Below are 18039 nucleotides of genomic sequence, written 5' to 3' on the forward strand. Positions count from 1 at the left end.
GATGACTATAGTATACCTATCTCTCAGTTACCATAAGGTCTAAATGAGTTTTGGTATTTTTTTTCGAAGTCTAGTATTTGATAGTTTATATTCTAGTATTTTTAAGGTCTAATCTAGTATGCAGTAAATACTCAATAAGTACACACAGTAAATACTCAATAAGCTCCAATATTTTGGCCACCTGATGCCAAGGGCTACTGCTGCTGCTGCTAAGTCGCTTCAGTTGTGTCCGACTCTGTGCGACCCCATAGACGGCAGCCCACCGGGCTCCCCCATCCCTGGGATTCTCCAGGCAAGAATACTGGAGTGGGTTTGCCAAGGGCTGACTCATTGGAAAAGGTCTTAAGGCTGAGAAAGAATGAGGGCAGGAGGAGAAGGCAGGGAGAGAGTATGAGATGGTTGGATAGCATCACCAACTCAACAGACAAGAGTTTGAGCAAACTCTAGGAGATAGCGAATGACAGGGAAGTCTGGCATGCTGCAGTCCATGGGGCTGCAAATAGTCTGATACTAATGAGCAACTGAACAGCAACAATTATTATATTCAAGACACTGTCAATATTTCTCCTTTGCTTTTCATTGGTAGATTCTATGACCTGTGCTCTCACTGTGTAATTAAATGGAAAATAATGCTTTGTTTATTCCTTTGAAAAATCCCTGCTCCCTAGTCCCTACTTTCATGCCATTTATCAGTAAAACCATTTGACAATTATGTGCTTTGAAATACTGGATCCGTGACAAATTGTTCTGAAGATGGCACACAGTTGGGTGACAACTCAATATTCATTCACAATTCTGAGCATTGAGGATACTGCTGTTAATGAAAGGAGTTTCCTTGCCCTCCTGGAGTTTAGACACTAACATGGGAAGACAGACAGGAAGCAAACAACCAACTATTGAGAGAATAATTTCAGGTAAAAGGAAGTGCTACAAAGAAAGTGGGCTTTCCTTGTGGCTCAGCTGGCAAAGAATCTGCCTGCAATGCAGGAAACCTGGGTTTGATCCCTGGGTTGGGAAGATCCCCAGGAGAAGGGAAAGGCTACCCACTCTAGTATTCTGGCCTGGAGAATTCCATGGACTGTATAGTCCATTGAGTCACCAAGAGCCAGACACAATTGAGTGACTCACTTTCACAAAGAAAGTAAAACAAAATAATAGGCAAGAGAATGTCAGGGGAACATTCTCTTAAACAGGGGAACATTCAAGGGAACATGAAATATTGATCAGGTGATGGGGAAAACCTCTCTGAGGAATTACCATTGGGTCTGACAGATGGGTGATGAAAGTGGCAACCACGCCATGTCCATTCTAGGCAAAGAATTGCATGATATGTAAAAGTACTGAAAAAAGACCAATGTAGCAAGAGCATGGTAAGTGAGGGAGAAATAAAGTAATATGTCCTGTGGCTGAAGAATCAGGCAGAAGTCAAATTACTAATCTTCAAGGTGCATCTTCGTGCTGTTTAGTAGGATATCAAAATTTGACAAGCAATGTCAAGTAACTAGAAAATTATAAATGAAGAAAACCTATAGATTCAGCCAAATGGTCAAAATTCAAAGCAACACACTCAAATAAAATTTTACTCCTATGTAAAGCACTATGTTCAGTCCTACAGGGAAAGGGGTTGTCATGATCCTTGCCCTCAAGAATCTTCTGATCTGGCTGGAAAGAAAACTATGATTGAATTATAAAATAAGACAGGAAAGCATTTATCTTGGATAGATCTGAAAGGAAAAGCTTCCTATTATCTGATTGTAGCCAGACCAGCTTTAGAAGTGTCTTAGCAGTGGTTTTCAAGGCCACCTCTTTTCTACTCCCATTGCCATCTCAGTTACTTCTAATCTACTGGCTGGTCCTCTGCAGAGCTTGAAATGTGTGTGAACTGATTTATCATGAGTAAAAACCCTACATAGATAAAATGGTAGAGATTCCTTGGTAGGAAAGTTCAGAAGATATGAACTGGATGAACACTCAAAGGTACCTAGCATTTGGAGTAATAAGAAGAAGAAAACAAGGTCTTTCCATTGGCTAGAAAAGCAATCTCTAGAGAGAGTAACTAGATGGGTAAGTCAAGCAACCTGAAGTCAGATTATTCAGATAAAAGAAAAATATTATAAAACAAACTTTAACCACACTCTGCCTTGATTCTATCCCAGGATATCAAAGAATTTTCTAAGGTGCTAAGGCTTCCCAGGTGGCTCAGGGGTAAAGAATCCACCTGCCATGTAGGAGATGTGGATTCAGTCCCTGGGTTGGGAAAATGCCCTGGAGACAGACATGGCAACCCATTATAGTATTCTTGGCTGAGACGTCCCATGGACAGAGGAGCCTGGCAGGCTACAGTCCGTATGGTCTCAGAAGAGTCTGACACAACATAGTGACTAAATAACAGCAAAAGGACAAATAAAGGCTGGCAGAAAGGCTCATATGCCATATCAAATCTAGAGGTATAACATATATTGCTCTAAAGGGGACTTACTGACTAGCTAATAAATAAGTAAAATGTTTCCATCTAACTGATCTTTATCTCATAAGCAGGTGTTTTGAGCAACACCGGGCTTAAAGTAAGGTTTCATTGGATCTCAAATCAACAAATGTTTATTTGATTTTTAAATTGACTTTTAAATTTGACTTCCAAGAGAAATTACAGAAAAATCCCTCAGTTGTCAGGAGACGAAACATATAAAGAAAATAAAGATGTATTTTTATCCATGGAAAGCTAGACTTGGAATGCCATAGATGCTTTTCATAGAAACATAAGTAAACACATTTATGCCAAAATTCAAAAACAGATCGTGTTAAATAAGACATGGAAGAGTTGTTTAAATCAAATTGACCTTCTGATAGATTAAAAATCGTAAATCCTGAGAAAAAAAATTTTTACTCTGCTTGAAGACATGAGAGAGTAACTGAAAACAAGCAAAAACTAGGAGAGAATCAAACCCCAATGAAGGGAATCTCACTATATAAATGAGTGTTTATACAGCTTCCTCTCTGAGGGCTACTTCCCAGTCTGGAAGATGCAGGGCAGGGAAATATCAGCAAAAAAAAAGTGCGGTTTTGTTGATCTGATAAAGCAGAGCATGGAGTTTGTTGCTTCCAGAGTTCCTAGAAATTTTAGGAGGAAGTGAGCCACAAGAGAAACTCAAAATCTAAGTATAAACTTCCCATGAGTCCTTGGTTGATCCTTGAATTACAAATGTAGGTAAAATGCTAAGAATGCCAGAGAGAAAAAAAGCAGCTGAAAGGCTAGGAGAGGGGGAGAGATGAACAGAGATTTCAGCTGTTATCTGCCATATGGAAGTCAGGTTGGAGTCTGAATCCAGCCATTTAGGGCAGTCGGTAAATACGTTAAGCTTTCCATTAAAACCCCTAAAAAGATCACACCTTAGAAAGACTAAGTCACAAGAATAAGAAATTCCCTTTGAGTTGAGGGAAAAATAGGCTCAGCCTGCTGCTAAGTCGCTTCAGTCGTGTCCGACTCTCTGCGACCCCACAGACGGCAGCCCACCAGGCTCCCCCGTCCCTGGGATTCTCCAGGCAAGAACACTGGAGTGGGTTGCCATTTCCCTCTCCAATGCATGAAAGTGAAAAGTGAAAGTGAAGTCGCTCAGTCGTATCCAACTCTTCGCGACCCCATGGACTGCAGCCTTCCAGGCTCCTCCATCCATGGGATTTTCCAGGCAAGAGTACTGGAGTGGGGTGCCAGACTCAGCCTAACAACACATAAAACCAAGTCTACACATTCTAGGGGATCTGTCAGTAATTTAACTTAATTTCAAAACAAAACTCAGAAATTGTCAGGGAGGATAACAAAATCCAGTCTCTATGGTATATCACGAACATATCTAGTTTAATAATAAAAGATTTCTGGACATGAGAAGACATAGGAAAAAAAAAATGCCCATAATCAAGAGAAAGAAACTAAGTCAATAAAACAGACCTGCAAAAATCTCAAATTTTGGGTTAAAAATAATGGGTATAATTAATAATAATAACTATAATTAATATATTTAGAAGTTCATAGGAAATAGCCAAAATATCCTATAAAAGGAAAAGGGTTGGGCTTCCCAGGTGGCACTAGCGGTAAAGAACCCACCTGCCAGTGCAGGAGACGCAAGAGACGCGTGTTCGATCCCTGGGTCAGGAAGATCCCCTGGAGGAGGGCAGGGGAACCCACTCCAGTATTCTTGCCTAGAGAATTCCAAGGACACAGGTGGCTGGTGGGCTACAGTCCATAGGGTCGCAAAGAGTTGGACATTGAAGCAACTTAGCACGCATGCAGGTGAATGGTTAAACAAACTATTATACATTCACACTGTGAAGTAATAGCCCAATAAAAAGTAAGAATCATTGATACAGGCAACAACTTGGCTGGATCTCAAGGGCATTATGCCAAGTGAAGAAAGCCAATCTCAGAAGATTACATATGTATGATTGTATTTATATAATACTTCTGAAATGACAACACTATAGAGATGAAGAACAGATCAGTGGTTTCCAGAACTTACTGACAGTGGTGGGGAGGGGTCAGTGGATGCGACTGATTATAAAGTGGGAGCAGGTGGGAAACCTTTGCAGTGGTAGAAGACTTTTGTATCTTGGTTGCAGTCATGGTTACGTGGAAATAATATGTAGTAAAATTACATAGAACTATACATATTTTATATTAATATCAGTTTCCTGGTTTTGATATTGTACAACAGTTAAGTAAGATGTGCTCAGTGGGAGAAACTGGATGAACATGGGCTCTCTCTCTGCTATCTTTGCAGCTTTCTAGAAATCTACATAATTTCAAAATTAAATGTTTAAAATAAGGGCCATAGGAAAAGTTTAACATAATACATGAAGAGATGAAAAGTCTTAACTTCTCAGACTCTTTTGTGACTCCATGGACTGTAGCCCACCAGGCTCCCCTGTCCATGGAATTTTCAGGGCAAGAATACTGGAGTGGGTTGCCATGCCCTTCTCCAAGGGATCTTCCCAAGCCAAGGATCAAACCCAGCTCTCCTGTATTGCAGGTGGATTCTCTAATGTCTAAACCAAATAAAGAGATGGGAAGTATCCAGGTAGGAATTAGTTTATATTGGTGCCCTTGTGATTTGTTCTCATGACATTCTGTACTTTCCCACCTTAAGACTTACCATAATATTGAGGATGTATATAATTAATTCATTTGTGTAATTATTTTCACAACCTCTGTCTCTTTATTAGACTCCAAGCTTCCCCAGGATAGACTCCATGGTCCAGCCTACTATCTTATTGTTCTTTCCTCAGTGACTAGAATTGAGAAAATACCAAATAAGCACTTTTTGAATGAATGACTGACTGCCGGAGAAGGCTTTTCCAGTCAAGATGAGTTCTTAGTTACCACACAGGGTACTAAGTGTTATATCAAGTTCTTAGGTGTTTATAATAAGCAAGAAAAAGACAGTCTCTATGGTTCATTTTAGCTTCTACTCCAGACTTACTGTTTCTATCAGTTTGATTTTTAACATTTCTTCAAGTGTACTTTCTATCAACCTCTGCTATTCTTTCTGAATCACAGTGATGTAACGTCAGAAAAATAGAATCTTCAAAGGAGTGTTATGGATAAGATTTTATAAACTTCTTCAGATTTAAGTGGAATAATAAGAGGCCAGTACTATCTCAAGGAAATTATAGGCATCCCTGTGGCTACTTGGGTTTTCCAGTTCCTGACTCCTTTGTCCTCTTCTAAAATGGGCACAGGCAGACAATGTGTCAGTAACAAAGCAAGTGTATCACTTCGTCTCTTCAGCATGTCATCTCCAGCAGTGATGTTAATAATACAGCCTGAATGGTATTTTAAAATGTTACCCTCTGGTTAAATTTAAAAAATAGAATATATTAGATTTTTCCTTTAATATAATGGTTGGATGATCTCCCCCTTTCCTTTTAGATGCTTATAAACAGTTGCATTCAAATGAAGTATATATTCTAGTCCCAGACACTTTTTATTTAATAATGGCCTTGGTACCCTAGAGCTTTGACAGGCATTGATCATTTATCACACATTACTGTCAGAGTCACGGCTGGGCAGTACTGTCAAGGAGTATCTATATTGAAGCTTCAGAAGTACTTCCTTTATCTTGATTTATATCTCTACCACTGAACTGAAGCATCTTTTCATATGAGTACAGATGCTCAATCCAGACATTAGGAGAGTTTCAACCTGTTAGGTGATAAAGACTGCAGATTCATAAACCCCTCAGGCATCACTGAAATAAGAGATGGTATTTAGAGTTTTGAAGGATAGATTTCTCAGTACAAAGGAGTTGTAAGTAAACTACTTCAGAGCCACTTTTATACTAACTTGGAACAAATATGGTTATATTGCTAGCCACAATGCCCACTTGCAAATAGATCCACCCAAGATGGAATGATTGCATGGGTGGTCTTTGACAAAAAACTGATTCAGAATCATTCTAAGTCATGGAGAACACTGGTGGAATCTGCCAAAGAGTCATGCCCAATGGGCAGGTGGAACCCTAGTCAAGAAAGAATTTTTCCCTTCACAGCCAGATGTTGATACTGTAATCTGGCCTGTTTCCTCCCATTCCTATTCTCTATAGTTAATCATCTACACTTTCAGACCACTTTCTAAATGTAAATAAGCTCTGTATTGTGATTAATTCCAGAATATAAAGTGCATGTAAAAACAGGCTTCATAAAGGTAAACAGCTCTCCTTGGACCAGCTTGATATGCATATATTAGCCTTTGAGCCAGGGCCCCACCCCACATCACTGCCTTGCCCTCAGCCTTCAATGAAAATTTAACTATTCCAATTTAGCAGCTTGGATTCTAGAGAAATCCAGACAGGGCCTTTGGTTTCTGATAGTTCATTTTAACAGTTCACAAACTTCTGTAGCCCTCAGACCCCTGCCCAAATCTAGTGTGGTCCATATTTTGTTCTCTGTCTTGATTTGACATACCTAATCACCAGCGTCTTCAGCAGTTTAACAGTCTAATTTTCTCCAGAAATCCCAAAATCTCTCTGTCACACACACCTTCTTTCTGGCATCTAGCCTCCAATTTCTTATATACTCAAACAGCTAGGATTCTTCTGTGAATGAGAGAGAACTCTAACATACTGGCTTAAGAAAATCTAACTGGCTTAAAAAAAAAAGAAAAAAGAGGTCGGAGGACTTTGGGGGCCCACACAACTGGAAGGTCCAGCAAAGGTTTTAATTTTACATGTGGCTAAGTCCAGATGTTTAAGCAATGTCATCAGAGAGCATATCTCTTCATATCTTAATATTTCTTTCCTTTATATTAGTTTATTTTAATAGATCCTTCTTTCGTGGTGTCCCCAAAGTTTATAGTATCAAAGCTCTTCAACCTCAGTGCAAAAGTACTTTCTTATACCAGATAGTTCCAACCAAAAGAAAGTTCCAGGATTAAGTCTTTTGGCACCAGCGTGAGTCACATTCTCGTGCAGAAATTGATCCCTCTGACCAGGAAGATAGAAAACTAAATACCCAGGTCTAGGTCAGAGGTCTGTCCCCAGAGCCTAGGAGATGCAGTCAGGCCCTCCTCAGTCACAGGCAACAAGTGAATGTCCAGAGGAAGGGGGAATGGACTCAGACAGGTCAAGCCTACAGGCATCCAGCAGACCCATCCGGACCCTTTGCCTAAAGAAAATAGCCAGACTCCTCAACATGGAGTCCAAGGCCCACTGCAATCTCCTTCTGCTTCCCTCCTCTGCCATACTTCTCTTTCCTCTTCTTTTCACCAACACACTCTTTGCTCCAACAGTACAGCTCACAGTTTTTCCTAAATGCCTTGTTTTCACTCTTCAGAATCTCTTCCTGACTTGCTCCATAGAGAACTCTTGGCTGAGGGTTTTCCTCACTCCTCAGGCTGAGCTGGTTCTCCTCTGCTATCTTTCCACTGCACTTTATGCTTACCTATTTTTTAAAACAAATATGTTTTAAAACATATGTTTTATGTAATGACTTTATACTATGTGAATACTCTGTGCATTGGGGATATGGTCAGCAATGAACAAAACAGGAGCTTACATTTGGATGAGGGAGATAGGTAATCTCACACACACAGCTATATCACCCATCAACAATGAACATTACACACACAGAAAAAAACACATATAATGCCAGGTAATAATAAATCCATAAAGAAAAATAAGTAGGCCTTGATGCAGATAGTGTCTTCTATCTTTGATATTCCAGTACTTACCATAGAACCTGCACAAAATAGGCATTTAAATGACTTTTAAAATAACAAGTAAACTAATAAATTTATTTTAAAACCAAACAGGCATGACCTTAGAATTCATGTGTATTTGGTAACTTTTTTCCTGTTATATTCCAATAACTACAAAAACAAAAATTAACCCTTTCTCAATATGAGCACTACTTGGTACTTTGTAGAATATATATATATAATATATATATTATATATTATATATTATAATATTATATATATATAATATTTTTTAATGAAGGACCTTTATTCTAATGAGGGACTGTTAGTAGTAACAATAATGTATGGTATCAGTGGATACTGTGGACCTGTGTTAACACTTTAAGTGGCCCTAACAAAACTTTTCCTAGTAATTTCCTTCTCCTGAAGTCCTTATTTAGAATCCAAGCTGATTGATAACTCCTCACAGCCTTTCTTCCATTGACCTCTCTGATTGGGAGGAATAAAGTGGAGAAGTGGTGGGTTGATTGCCTTGGGCAGCCTTGACTAATGCAGTAAGAAGATTCTATCTGATGAGATGCAGTAACAAGGACTTATTCACTTAGATGTCATATCCACAAATCCCAAGATGTTCACACACATAAGGACATTACACACTCTAAATATCTCCTTAACAGCTGTGAGAGAAACAATTATTACTCTGGCCAAAATCACTTAATCACTCTCTTCTATAACTGAAAAGTACAATACTGCCTTTGACATTTTAAATGAATATCTAAAGGAATTTCACTGAAGATGAATTAAAAAAAAATGGCCCTTATTTGCATCATTCGAAATAGACTGAATTTGCTGGTTATAAATTTTATATTTAATTGTAAAAAGCAATAATCTCAAATATTGGGCCTCCCTAAGCAATTAGTCAATGTTTTATCTAGGTACAAAATGCTTCCATGTATAAAACAGTTTCTACTTTCTTGTTTCCCTCATTTTCCGCTCAAGCTCAATAAATTCCCACTAACATCAAGGGAACATTTCATGCAAAGATGGGCTCGATAAAGGACAGAAATGGTATGGACCTAACAGAAGCAGAAGATATTAAGAAGAGGTGGAAAGAATACACAGAAGAGCTGTACAAAAAGGATCTTCATGACCTGGATAATCACTATAGTGTGATCACTCATCTAGAGCCAGACATCTTGGAATGTGAAGTCAAGTGGGCCTTAGAAAGCATCACTACGAACAAAGCTAGTGGAGGTGATGGATTTCCAGTGGAGCTATTTCAAATCCTGAAAGATGATGCTGTGAAAGTGCTACACTCAATATGCCAGCAAATTTGGAAAACTCAGCAGTGGCCACAGGACTGGAAAAGGGCAGTTTTCATGCCAATCCCCAAGAAAGGCAATGCCAAAGAATGCTCAAACTACCGCACAATTGCACTCATCTCACACGCTAGTAAAGTAATGCTCAAAATTCTCCAAGCCAGGCTTCAGCAATATGTGAACCGTGAACTCCCTGATGTTCAAGCTGGTTTTAGAAAAGGCAGAGGAACCAGAGATCAAATTGCCAACATCCGCTGGATCATAGAAAAAGCAAGAGAGTTCCAGAAAAACATCTATTTCTGCCTTATTGACTATGCCAAAGTCTTTGACTGTGTGGATCACAATAAACTATGGAAAATTCTGAAAGAGATGGGAATACCAGACCACCTGACCTGCCTCTTGAGAAATTTGTATGCAGGTCAAGAAGCAGCACTTAGAACTGGACATGGAACAACAGACTGGTTCCAAATAGGAAAAGGAGTACATCAGGGCTGTATATTGTCACCCTGCTTATTTAACTTATATGCAGAGTACATCATGAGAAATGCTGGACTGGAAGAAACCCAAGCTGGAATCAAGATTGCCGGGAGAAATATCAATAACCTCAGATATGCAGATGACACCACCCTTATGGCAGAAAATGAAGAGGAACTAAAAAGCCTCTTGATGAAAGTGAAAGAGGAGAGCAAAAAAGTTGGCTTAAAGCTCAACATTTAGAAAACGAAAATCATGGCATCCGGTCCCATCACTCCATGGGAAACAGATGGGGAAACAGTGGAAACAGTGTCAGACTTTATTTTCTGGGGCTCCAAAATCACTGCAGATGGTGACTGCAGCCATGAAATTAAAAGACACTTACTCCTTGGAAGGAAAGTTATAACCAACCTAGATAGTATATCCAAAAGCAGAGACATTACTTTGCCGGCTAAGGTCCGTCTAGTCAAGGCTATGGTTTTTCCTGTGGTCATGTATGGATGTGAGAGTTGGACTGTGAAGAAGGCTGAGCACTGAAGAATTGATGCTTTTGAACTGTGGTGTTGGAGAAGACTCTTGAGAGTCCCTTGAACTGCAAGGAGATCCAACCAGTCCATCCTGAAGGAGATCAACCCTGGGATTTCTTTGGAAGGAATGATGCTAAAGCTGAAACTCCAGTACTTTGGACACCTCATGCGAAGAGTTGACTCATTGGAAAAGACTCTGATGCTGGGAGGGATTGGGAGCAGGAGAAGAAGGGGACGACCAAGGATGAGATGGCTGGATGGCATCACTGACTCGATGGATGTGAGTCTGAGTGAACTCCAGGAGTTGGTGATGGACAGGGAGGCCTGGCGTGCTGCAATTCATGGGGTCGCAAAGAGTCGGACACAACTGAGCGACTGAACTGAACTGAAGGAAATCACTTTCTATTTGCAAAGTAGATTGAACTTGGAGGTATTTCTTAAAGGAGCTTTTAAATTACCAGTGAAAACAAGATTATACTTTATTCCAACTATACTGTAATGAACTCAGTTATTGAAAATATCCAGAACAGTTCAATTCAGTGAGTGGCAACATTTTTAACAACCCAAGGGACTCTTCAGGAACTTTCGGGGCAGAAAGAAGCAAAGGGTGAATGAGATGAAAGGGGTGGGATAAAGGTTAAACCCAAACTAGAAAATGAATGTGTACATTCACTTGGGGTTTCTGCTGAGAGAAGAAACACAGCCAGCAAGTCAGTGTTTCCTGGGCTATAGTCCCTCCTGATTTTTGTCATCCCTTTCGTATCAGTCAGGGTTCTCCAGAGAATTGGAACCAATAGAAACAGAACCAACATACTTGCAAAAATAGATTTACTTTAAGGAACTGGCTCATAAAATTGTGGAGATTGGAAAGTCCAAAAACAGTAGAATGTGCTGAAAACTCAAGTGGGATTTCTGTTTCAGGTTTGAGACAGAATTTCTACTCTGAGAAACTTCTGTTTTCACTCTTGAAACTTTTAAGGGATAGGATAAGGCCACCCAGATCATCAAGCTGAATCTCCTTATTTAACAGTAGTTGGTTGAAAATGTCAATCACATTTACAAAATACATTCACAGCAACATCTAGACAAGTGCTTGACCAAATAACTGGGCACAACCTAGTTAAAAAGCATATTAAAAAGCAGAGATATTACTTTGCCAACAAAGGTCCGTCTAGTCAAGGCTATGGTTTTTCCAGTAGTCATGTATTGATGTGAGAGTTGGACTGTGAAGAAAGCTGAGCATCGAAGAATTGATGTTTTTGAACTGTGGTGTTGGAGAAAACTCTTGAGAGTCCCTTGGACTGCAAGGAGATCCAACCAGTCCATTCTAAAGGAGATCAGTCCTGGGTGTTCATTGGAAGGACTGATGCTAAAGCTGAAACTCCAATACTTTGGCCACCTGATGCGAAGAGTTGACTCATTGGAAAAGACCCTGATGCTGGGAGGGATTGGGGTCAGGAGGAGAAGGGGATGACAGAGGATGAGATGGCTGGATGGCATCACCGACTCAATGAACATAAGTTTGAGTGAACTCCGGGAGTTGGTGATGGATAGGGAGGCCTGGCGTGCTGTGATTCATGGGGTCACAGAATCGGACACGACTGAGTGACTGAACTGAACTGAACTGATAGACTGGTCACGTTGACACATAAGATTAACCATCATTCCCCTTTATCCCATTTACTATCATCCATTCATTCAGTAGATATTTACTGACCATGCATGTAAGTGCCAAGCACTTTTCTCAGGTCTGGAGAAACAGTGAATAAAACAAAGTCCCTGCCCTCCTGGAGTGATATTCTAGTGGGACATTGGGTGGGGGGAACCAAGAAGAGAGAGAATCAAGAGTTCTGCTCTAGCCTGAGATACCTTTGAAAGTGAGAGTGGAAGTCGCTCCGTCGTATCCGACTCTTTGCGACCCCATGGACTATAGAGTCCATGGAATTCTTCAAGCCAAGATGCTGGAGTGGGTAGACTTTCTGTCTCCAGGGGATCTTCCCAACCCAGGGATTGAACCCAGGTCTCCTGCATTGCAGGTGGATTCTTCACCAGCTGAGCCACCAGAGAAGCCCAAGAATACTGGAGTGGGTAGCCTATCCCTTCTCCAGCGGATCTTCCTGACTCAGGAATTGAACCAGGGTGTCCTGCCTTGCAGGTGGATTCTTTACCAGCTGAGCTATCAGGGAGACCCTTTAAACATACATAAGCTGCCCTATGAGGAGGGCCTTGCAACCCACTCCAGGATTCTTGCCTGGAGAATCCCATGGACAGAGGAGCCTGGGCTACAACCCATGGTGTTGGACACGACTGAGCAACTATCACTTTCACTTCACAGGAGATAGGGGCCAGTCACAGAGTTTGTAAAGGAGAATACAAGATTAAGGAGCTTTATTAGTAACAATTTTTAAATTCTAAAATGTGGGGTGTGATGCTCTATTGCTTGTGGAGGAACTAATTCCTTCATCAGTGTCTGGAATAGTGCCCAACACAAAGTAGGCACTCAATAAACATTTACTAGATAAAGAGCACAGTAATGTTGATTTAACTATATAGTAATGAAATATGCTTTCAATGGGTAGCTACAGAAATGGGCTCAATATTTTATATGTCAAACCACTTAAAGCTATGATTTCTATCCAATAACAGAATACTTAAGGGATATGCACAAACTAATAAGCCTCATGCAATTTAAAATTGTTAATATCTTTGAGTTTGTACCAAGGTTAACAAAATATCTTAATAAAATGTACCTTGTTTGCAGTGACTTGTGCTTAATGAGCTTTGGAGAAGGCAATGGCAATCCACTCCAGTACTCTTGCCTGGAAAATCCCATGGATGGAGGAGCCTGGTAGGCTGCAGTCCATGGGGTCGCTAGGAGTCAGACATGACTGAGCAACTTCACTTTGACTTTTCACTTTCATGCACTGGAGAAGGCAATGGCAACTCACTCCAGTGTTCTTACCTGGAGAATCCCAGGGACAGGGGAGCCTGGTGGGCTGTTGTCTCTGGGGTCTCACAGAGTCGGACATGACTGAAGCGATTTAGCAGCAGCAGCAGCAGCAATGCTTAATGAGCAGCATCTGTATGCTTCACTGGCTGATTCTAAATTCTAGAAACTTGTTTACTTTAAAGGGATTTCATAATAATATAACTTAATGATGCATACAGTACAGATCAAGTGATTCCATTTTACAAAAAAAAAATTTTTTTAGAATGCTGTGTCTTCTGCCTGGAATATTCTCCATAATCAAAGTCTGTCAAAAATTAGAAACAAGCCATGAGATAACCTAGTGAAAACCTCTCACTTATGGATGAGGAAACTGAGTTAATAACAAAAACAAAATGAGAACAGTTTTCAACTTCTAGTCCTTTGTTCTGTCCTCTCCCCACCTTCTAAGATTCAATACAACCCCCAGGTCCTCATGAAGCCTTCTGTGAACCCCAATGATTTCTCACTTTTATGAACCCCTGATCATGGTCTATACTATACCATTGAGCATTTGCTTAAAAACTTTTGTCACTTTCAATATTATGTCTTATTCTTGTATCTCTAAGGAGATTATTATCTCAAGGACAAAATTCATGTTTGATGATTCTCTTGACTCTTTCACCATCAAATCACATGCATTACCTTATTTTCTAATGTACTTGTCCTTTCTTTAATGAATTCAAGACTTTTCTCTTTGTCACTTCAACTCCTGCTATCCTCTTTAGTATCAGAAACTTCCACATGCATGACTTTTTCAACCATAAATTTACACTACGTTATATGTGTGTGTGTGTGTGTGTGTACACACATCCTTGACACCTAGCACTACAGCTGGCACATAGTAAGCAATCAATAAAGGTTGGGAGAGAGGGGGAGAGAGAGAGCATTCTTGAGGTTACTATCACAGCTACACAGAGGAAGTAAAATTTAAATTGAGCCTTGAAGAAAGGAGAGTTGGACACGATTTTGTGACTGAACAACAACAATCTGCAAAGAGGAGAAAAAAATTATATTTGAGATAAAGAGTATTCTATGTTTTAACTCTAGATTGGTTGCTTATTTTTTGTTAAATCTTAGGCAATTTACTTAACCTGAGTCTCAGTTTCCCCATCTGCTGAACTAGGAAAATGTTATATATTTCATAGTGTTTTGAAAAATACTGAGATAAGTTACACAGTAGGATTTAATAAATAATAGTTACTAACAACAAAATCAAAACATAATAATAATTCTTTGAATAAAGAAACCAATAGATTTCCTGGGTGAGGGCATAGTGGGGAGGCTCATTATACTACAGCAAAATGCTTCACAGAGAGAAGTGATGGCAGATGAGAAGGAGTGAAACAGAGACCAGATTCCATCACCATTTTTCTCTCCAACCAACTAAAAGCTTAAATCTATCAACTGCATCACTAAACTCACTGCACGATGTGATGATGGTCAAGGACTGTGAGGTGGTTCATTCTCAGCAAAAACCACATGAACTTTGAATCAGACAAAACATGGGCTGTAATCTCAGGTCTGACACCTACCAGGGTGTAAACTTGAGACCGGGTGTTGTTGTAAGACTAAATGAGTAATATAGTGAAGCATCTACCATAATGCTAGGTACATGGTGGACACAAAAAATCTTAGTTATCTTGTCTGTGATACACCACGATCACATCCCACCTTCTGTACTTTTCTTTCTCCCGTTTGTCTCTGCCTCTTCCCAAGGTTTTTTCTCTCTCTCTTCATGACCAGGTTCGCTGCTTGCCTACTAAAACCTTTCAACAGTGTTTACTGAGGTCAATGTCATTGATAGAGCATTTATAGAGCACTGACTGTAAGTCGGGCACTGTGCTAATAACTCTAAATTTAGAGTTTTTATTTATTTACTTATTTAATTTATTTACCTGCTATATTGTCCTTGGAGGTACTTTAGACTCATATGCATAAATGAGCCATGTCCCCTTCAGGTAAGTTAGTTTTCAAGTACATCAGTTTAAAGTTAAAGCCACAACGTGTTAGGCCAAAGGTATTCACAATTCTTGTAGTTCCAAAAGTGTGTGTCTGGGCATAGCATAGAGAAAAACCAGGAAACCTGGATTAGGTATCCGTGGAATGCTAGGAAGCAACAATGAACAACAGTGGAAAGATAAAATTCAAAGTATAGCCAAGCATATCCTTTTGACCAATGAATCCATTCCACTTCTGGCAATTTAGTCTGAGGAAATAATGATGGGTATGAACAAAGATTTAGCTAAGAGGTGTTCTTTGCAGGCTTACTTTTATTTATTCATATTTTATTGGAGTATAACTGCTTTACAGTGTTGTATTGGTTTCCGCTGCACAACAATGTGAATCAGTTAAATGTATACATATATCCCCTGCCTCCTGAATCTCTCTCCCAACCCCCAACCATCCCAACCCTTAGGCCATCGCAGCGCCAAGCTGAGTTCCCTGTGCTATACAGCAGGTTCCCACCAGCTGTCTATTCAGGTTTGTTTATTTAAAAGTATGAAAGCAAAGCAAGCCTTAACATCTAAAAATAGATTGATTCAGTTATGGTTTATCCATCTAGGCTATGAATACATTATGTCACAGAGGAATATTTATTAACCAGGTTATACTATTACCTGACAAAAGTAGGTTACAAGATAAAATATACTAGCTGAACTTGTGTCTGTAAGCATAAATAAATTAAAAAGAAGACTAAAGGTTTAGCAAGATATTAAAAATAATGGGCACTGAAGGTGAAATTATGAATTTTTAGTTTTTGTTTTAGTTTTGTTTGCTGATTGCTTTCTAGTTTTGAATGTTTCCAGGTATCACTTTTGTAACAAGGAAAAATGCCATGTATATATACACATATATGGTATTTTTTCACATACATATGGCATGTTTTGTTTTATATGTAGTGTATTTCTATGGACTCAATGAATGGTAGTCTTGAAAAGCAAAAATCACATAATTTATATGTAGCATATATATAGTCTATATCTATGCACATATACGCACATTCTCTATATATGAACAGTATGTTTCTATATGCACATACTGTTTTGTGAGTCCAGATAAAAGATGGATGGGTGGATGGATTAGAACAAACTAGATTATATTGATTGATAGATGATGGATTCGATAAATAGATGGTAGATGGACAACAGGTAGGTAGATAAATGATAGATAAATGTGCTAAATAGCTTCAGCCGTGTACGACCCCTTAGACTATAGCCCACATGTTAGACTATAGGCTCCTCTGTACATGAAATTTTCCAGGCAAGAATACTGTAATGGGTTGCCATGCCCTCCTCCAGGAGATCTTCCTGACCCAGGGATCGAACTCGTGTCTCTTAAGGCTCTTGCATTGGCAGGCGGGTTCGTTACCACTAGCACCACCTGGGAAGCTTAAATAGATTAGATAGATAGTTAGATAGATTAGATAGATAGATAGATACCCAGGGGACATGCAGAACCAGATGTCTAGCAAAACAGTGTAATGAGCCCAACTCAGTATCATTAGTTGCAGGTTAACTAAAACAAGCGAATGTCCTGGCAGCTGTGCCTGAGGCTTTTTCTCTCGGTCAGGTCGACGCCCACGGCAACATTCTCCTCAGTACCCTGGAGATCAGGAACGAGACGAGCGGCTCGGAAGTGCTCACGGGCGTGGGAGACCCCAAGGCCACCATGTACTCCTACGACAGCGCCAGCATCCAGTACCGCAAGCCAATGAGCAGCCGTGAGGGGTACGGGCGCGCGCTGGACCGGCACGGCGCGCACAGCAAGGGGCGCATCCGCAGACGCGCCTCGCAGCTCAAAGTCAAAATCCCCGACTTGACTGACGTGAATTCCATAGACAAGTGGTCCCGAATGTTCTTCCCCATCACCTTTTCTCTTTTTAACGTCGTTTATTGGCTTTACTATGTACACTAAGGTCTGTCCCAATGGTTCCTAAACGACTTCTTTCCTCCTCTTTTGATTTTTAACCCCACAGGTCCCTAGCAGCGATACTGCTGTGCTTTTTGAGGTAAGAGATTCAGCCATCCAATTGGTTTTCGGTCTTGCATATCAATTTTATTACTGCACCATGTTTACTTCAAAAGGAAACAAAAACTATTTTTTTCCAGTCTACTGTGGTCCAGGTTATTGGCTCTTTCAGAGCTTTGTTAATTGCCATGTTTACAAACACACACACACAAAGAGAGAAATTAGATAGGTAGATCTTTAGCAGTTCTAGTCGCCCTGGATTTTAGTATTTTTTAAATGCAAATGAAAAGAGGGCTTAGCTCTCGGTGTGCATGGCCTCCTGGTAAACTGTAACAATCTCATGCTGCCAAAAAACAATACAATTTCCAGGATCTCAGAAGAAAAAAAACAAAGCCATTGATAAGTTACAGATTTCCAGGAAGAAGGGAAAACAAAAAGGAGCCCAGAAGAAGAAGGAAGATTCCTTTCCACTCTCCATCTTCCCCAGGTCCATTGTAGGAGTCCCTGCTCCACAGAGAAAGAGGGAGAGATAGGCAAGCTGGAACCCAGGTTATACAAACTCAGCCTGCCATCTTC

The 18039-nt window shown here is 40.0% G+C and overlaps 1 protein-coding gene across 1 annotated transcript in view; it reads left to right on the top strand.

Moving 5' to 3' along the window:
• Nucleotides 1-17817, top strand: part of GABRB1 (gamma-aminobutyric acid type A receptor beta1 subunit) — a 438453-nt gene extending 420636 nt beyond the window's left edge. Inside the window, exon 9 of the mRNA XM_005681579.2 lies at nt 17065-17817. Coding sequence (XP_005681636.1) covers nt 17065-17409 — 345 coding nt within the window. The 3' untranslated portion in view covers nt 17410-17817. The remainder of the gene's footprint in view (nt 1-17064) is intronic.

Source organism: Capra hircus, chromosome 6 (assembly GCF_001704415.2).
Source record: "Capra hircus breed San Clemente chromosome 6, ASM170441v1, whole genome shotgun sequence".
In the NCBI taxonomy this organism is placed as follows: domain Eukaryota; kingdom Metazoa; phylum Chordata; class Mammalia; order Artiodactyla; family Bovidae; genus Capra; species Capra hircus.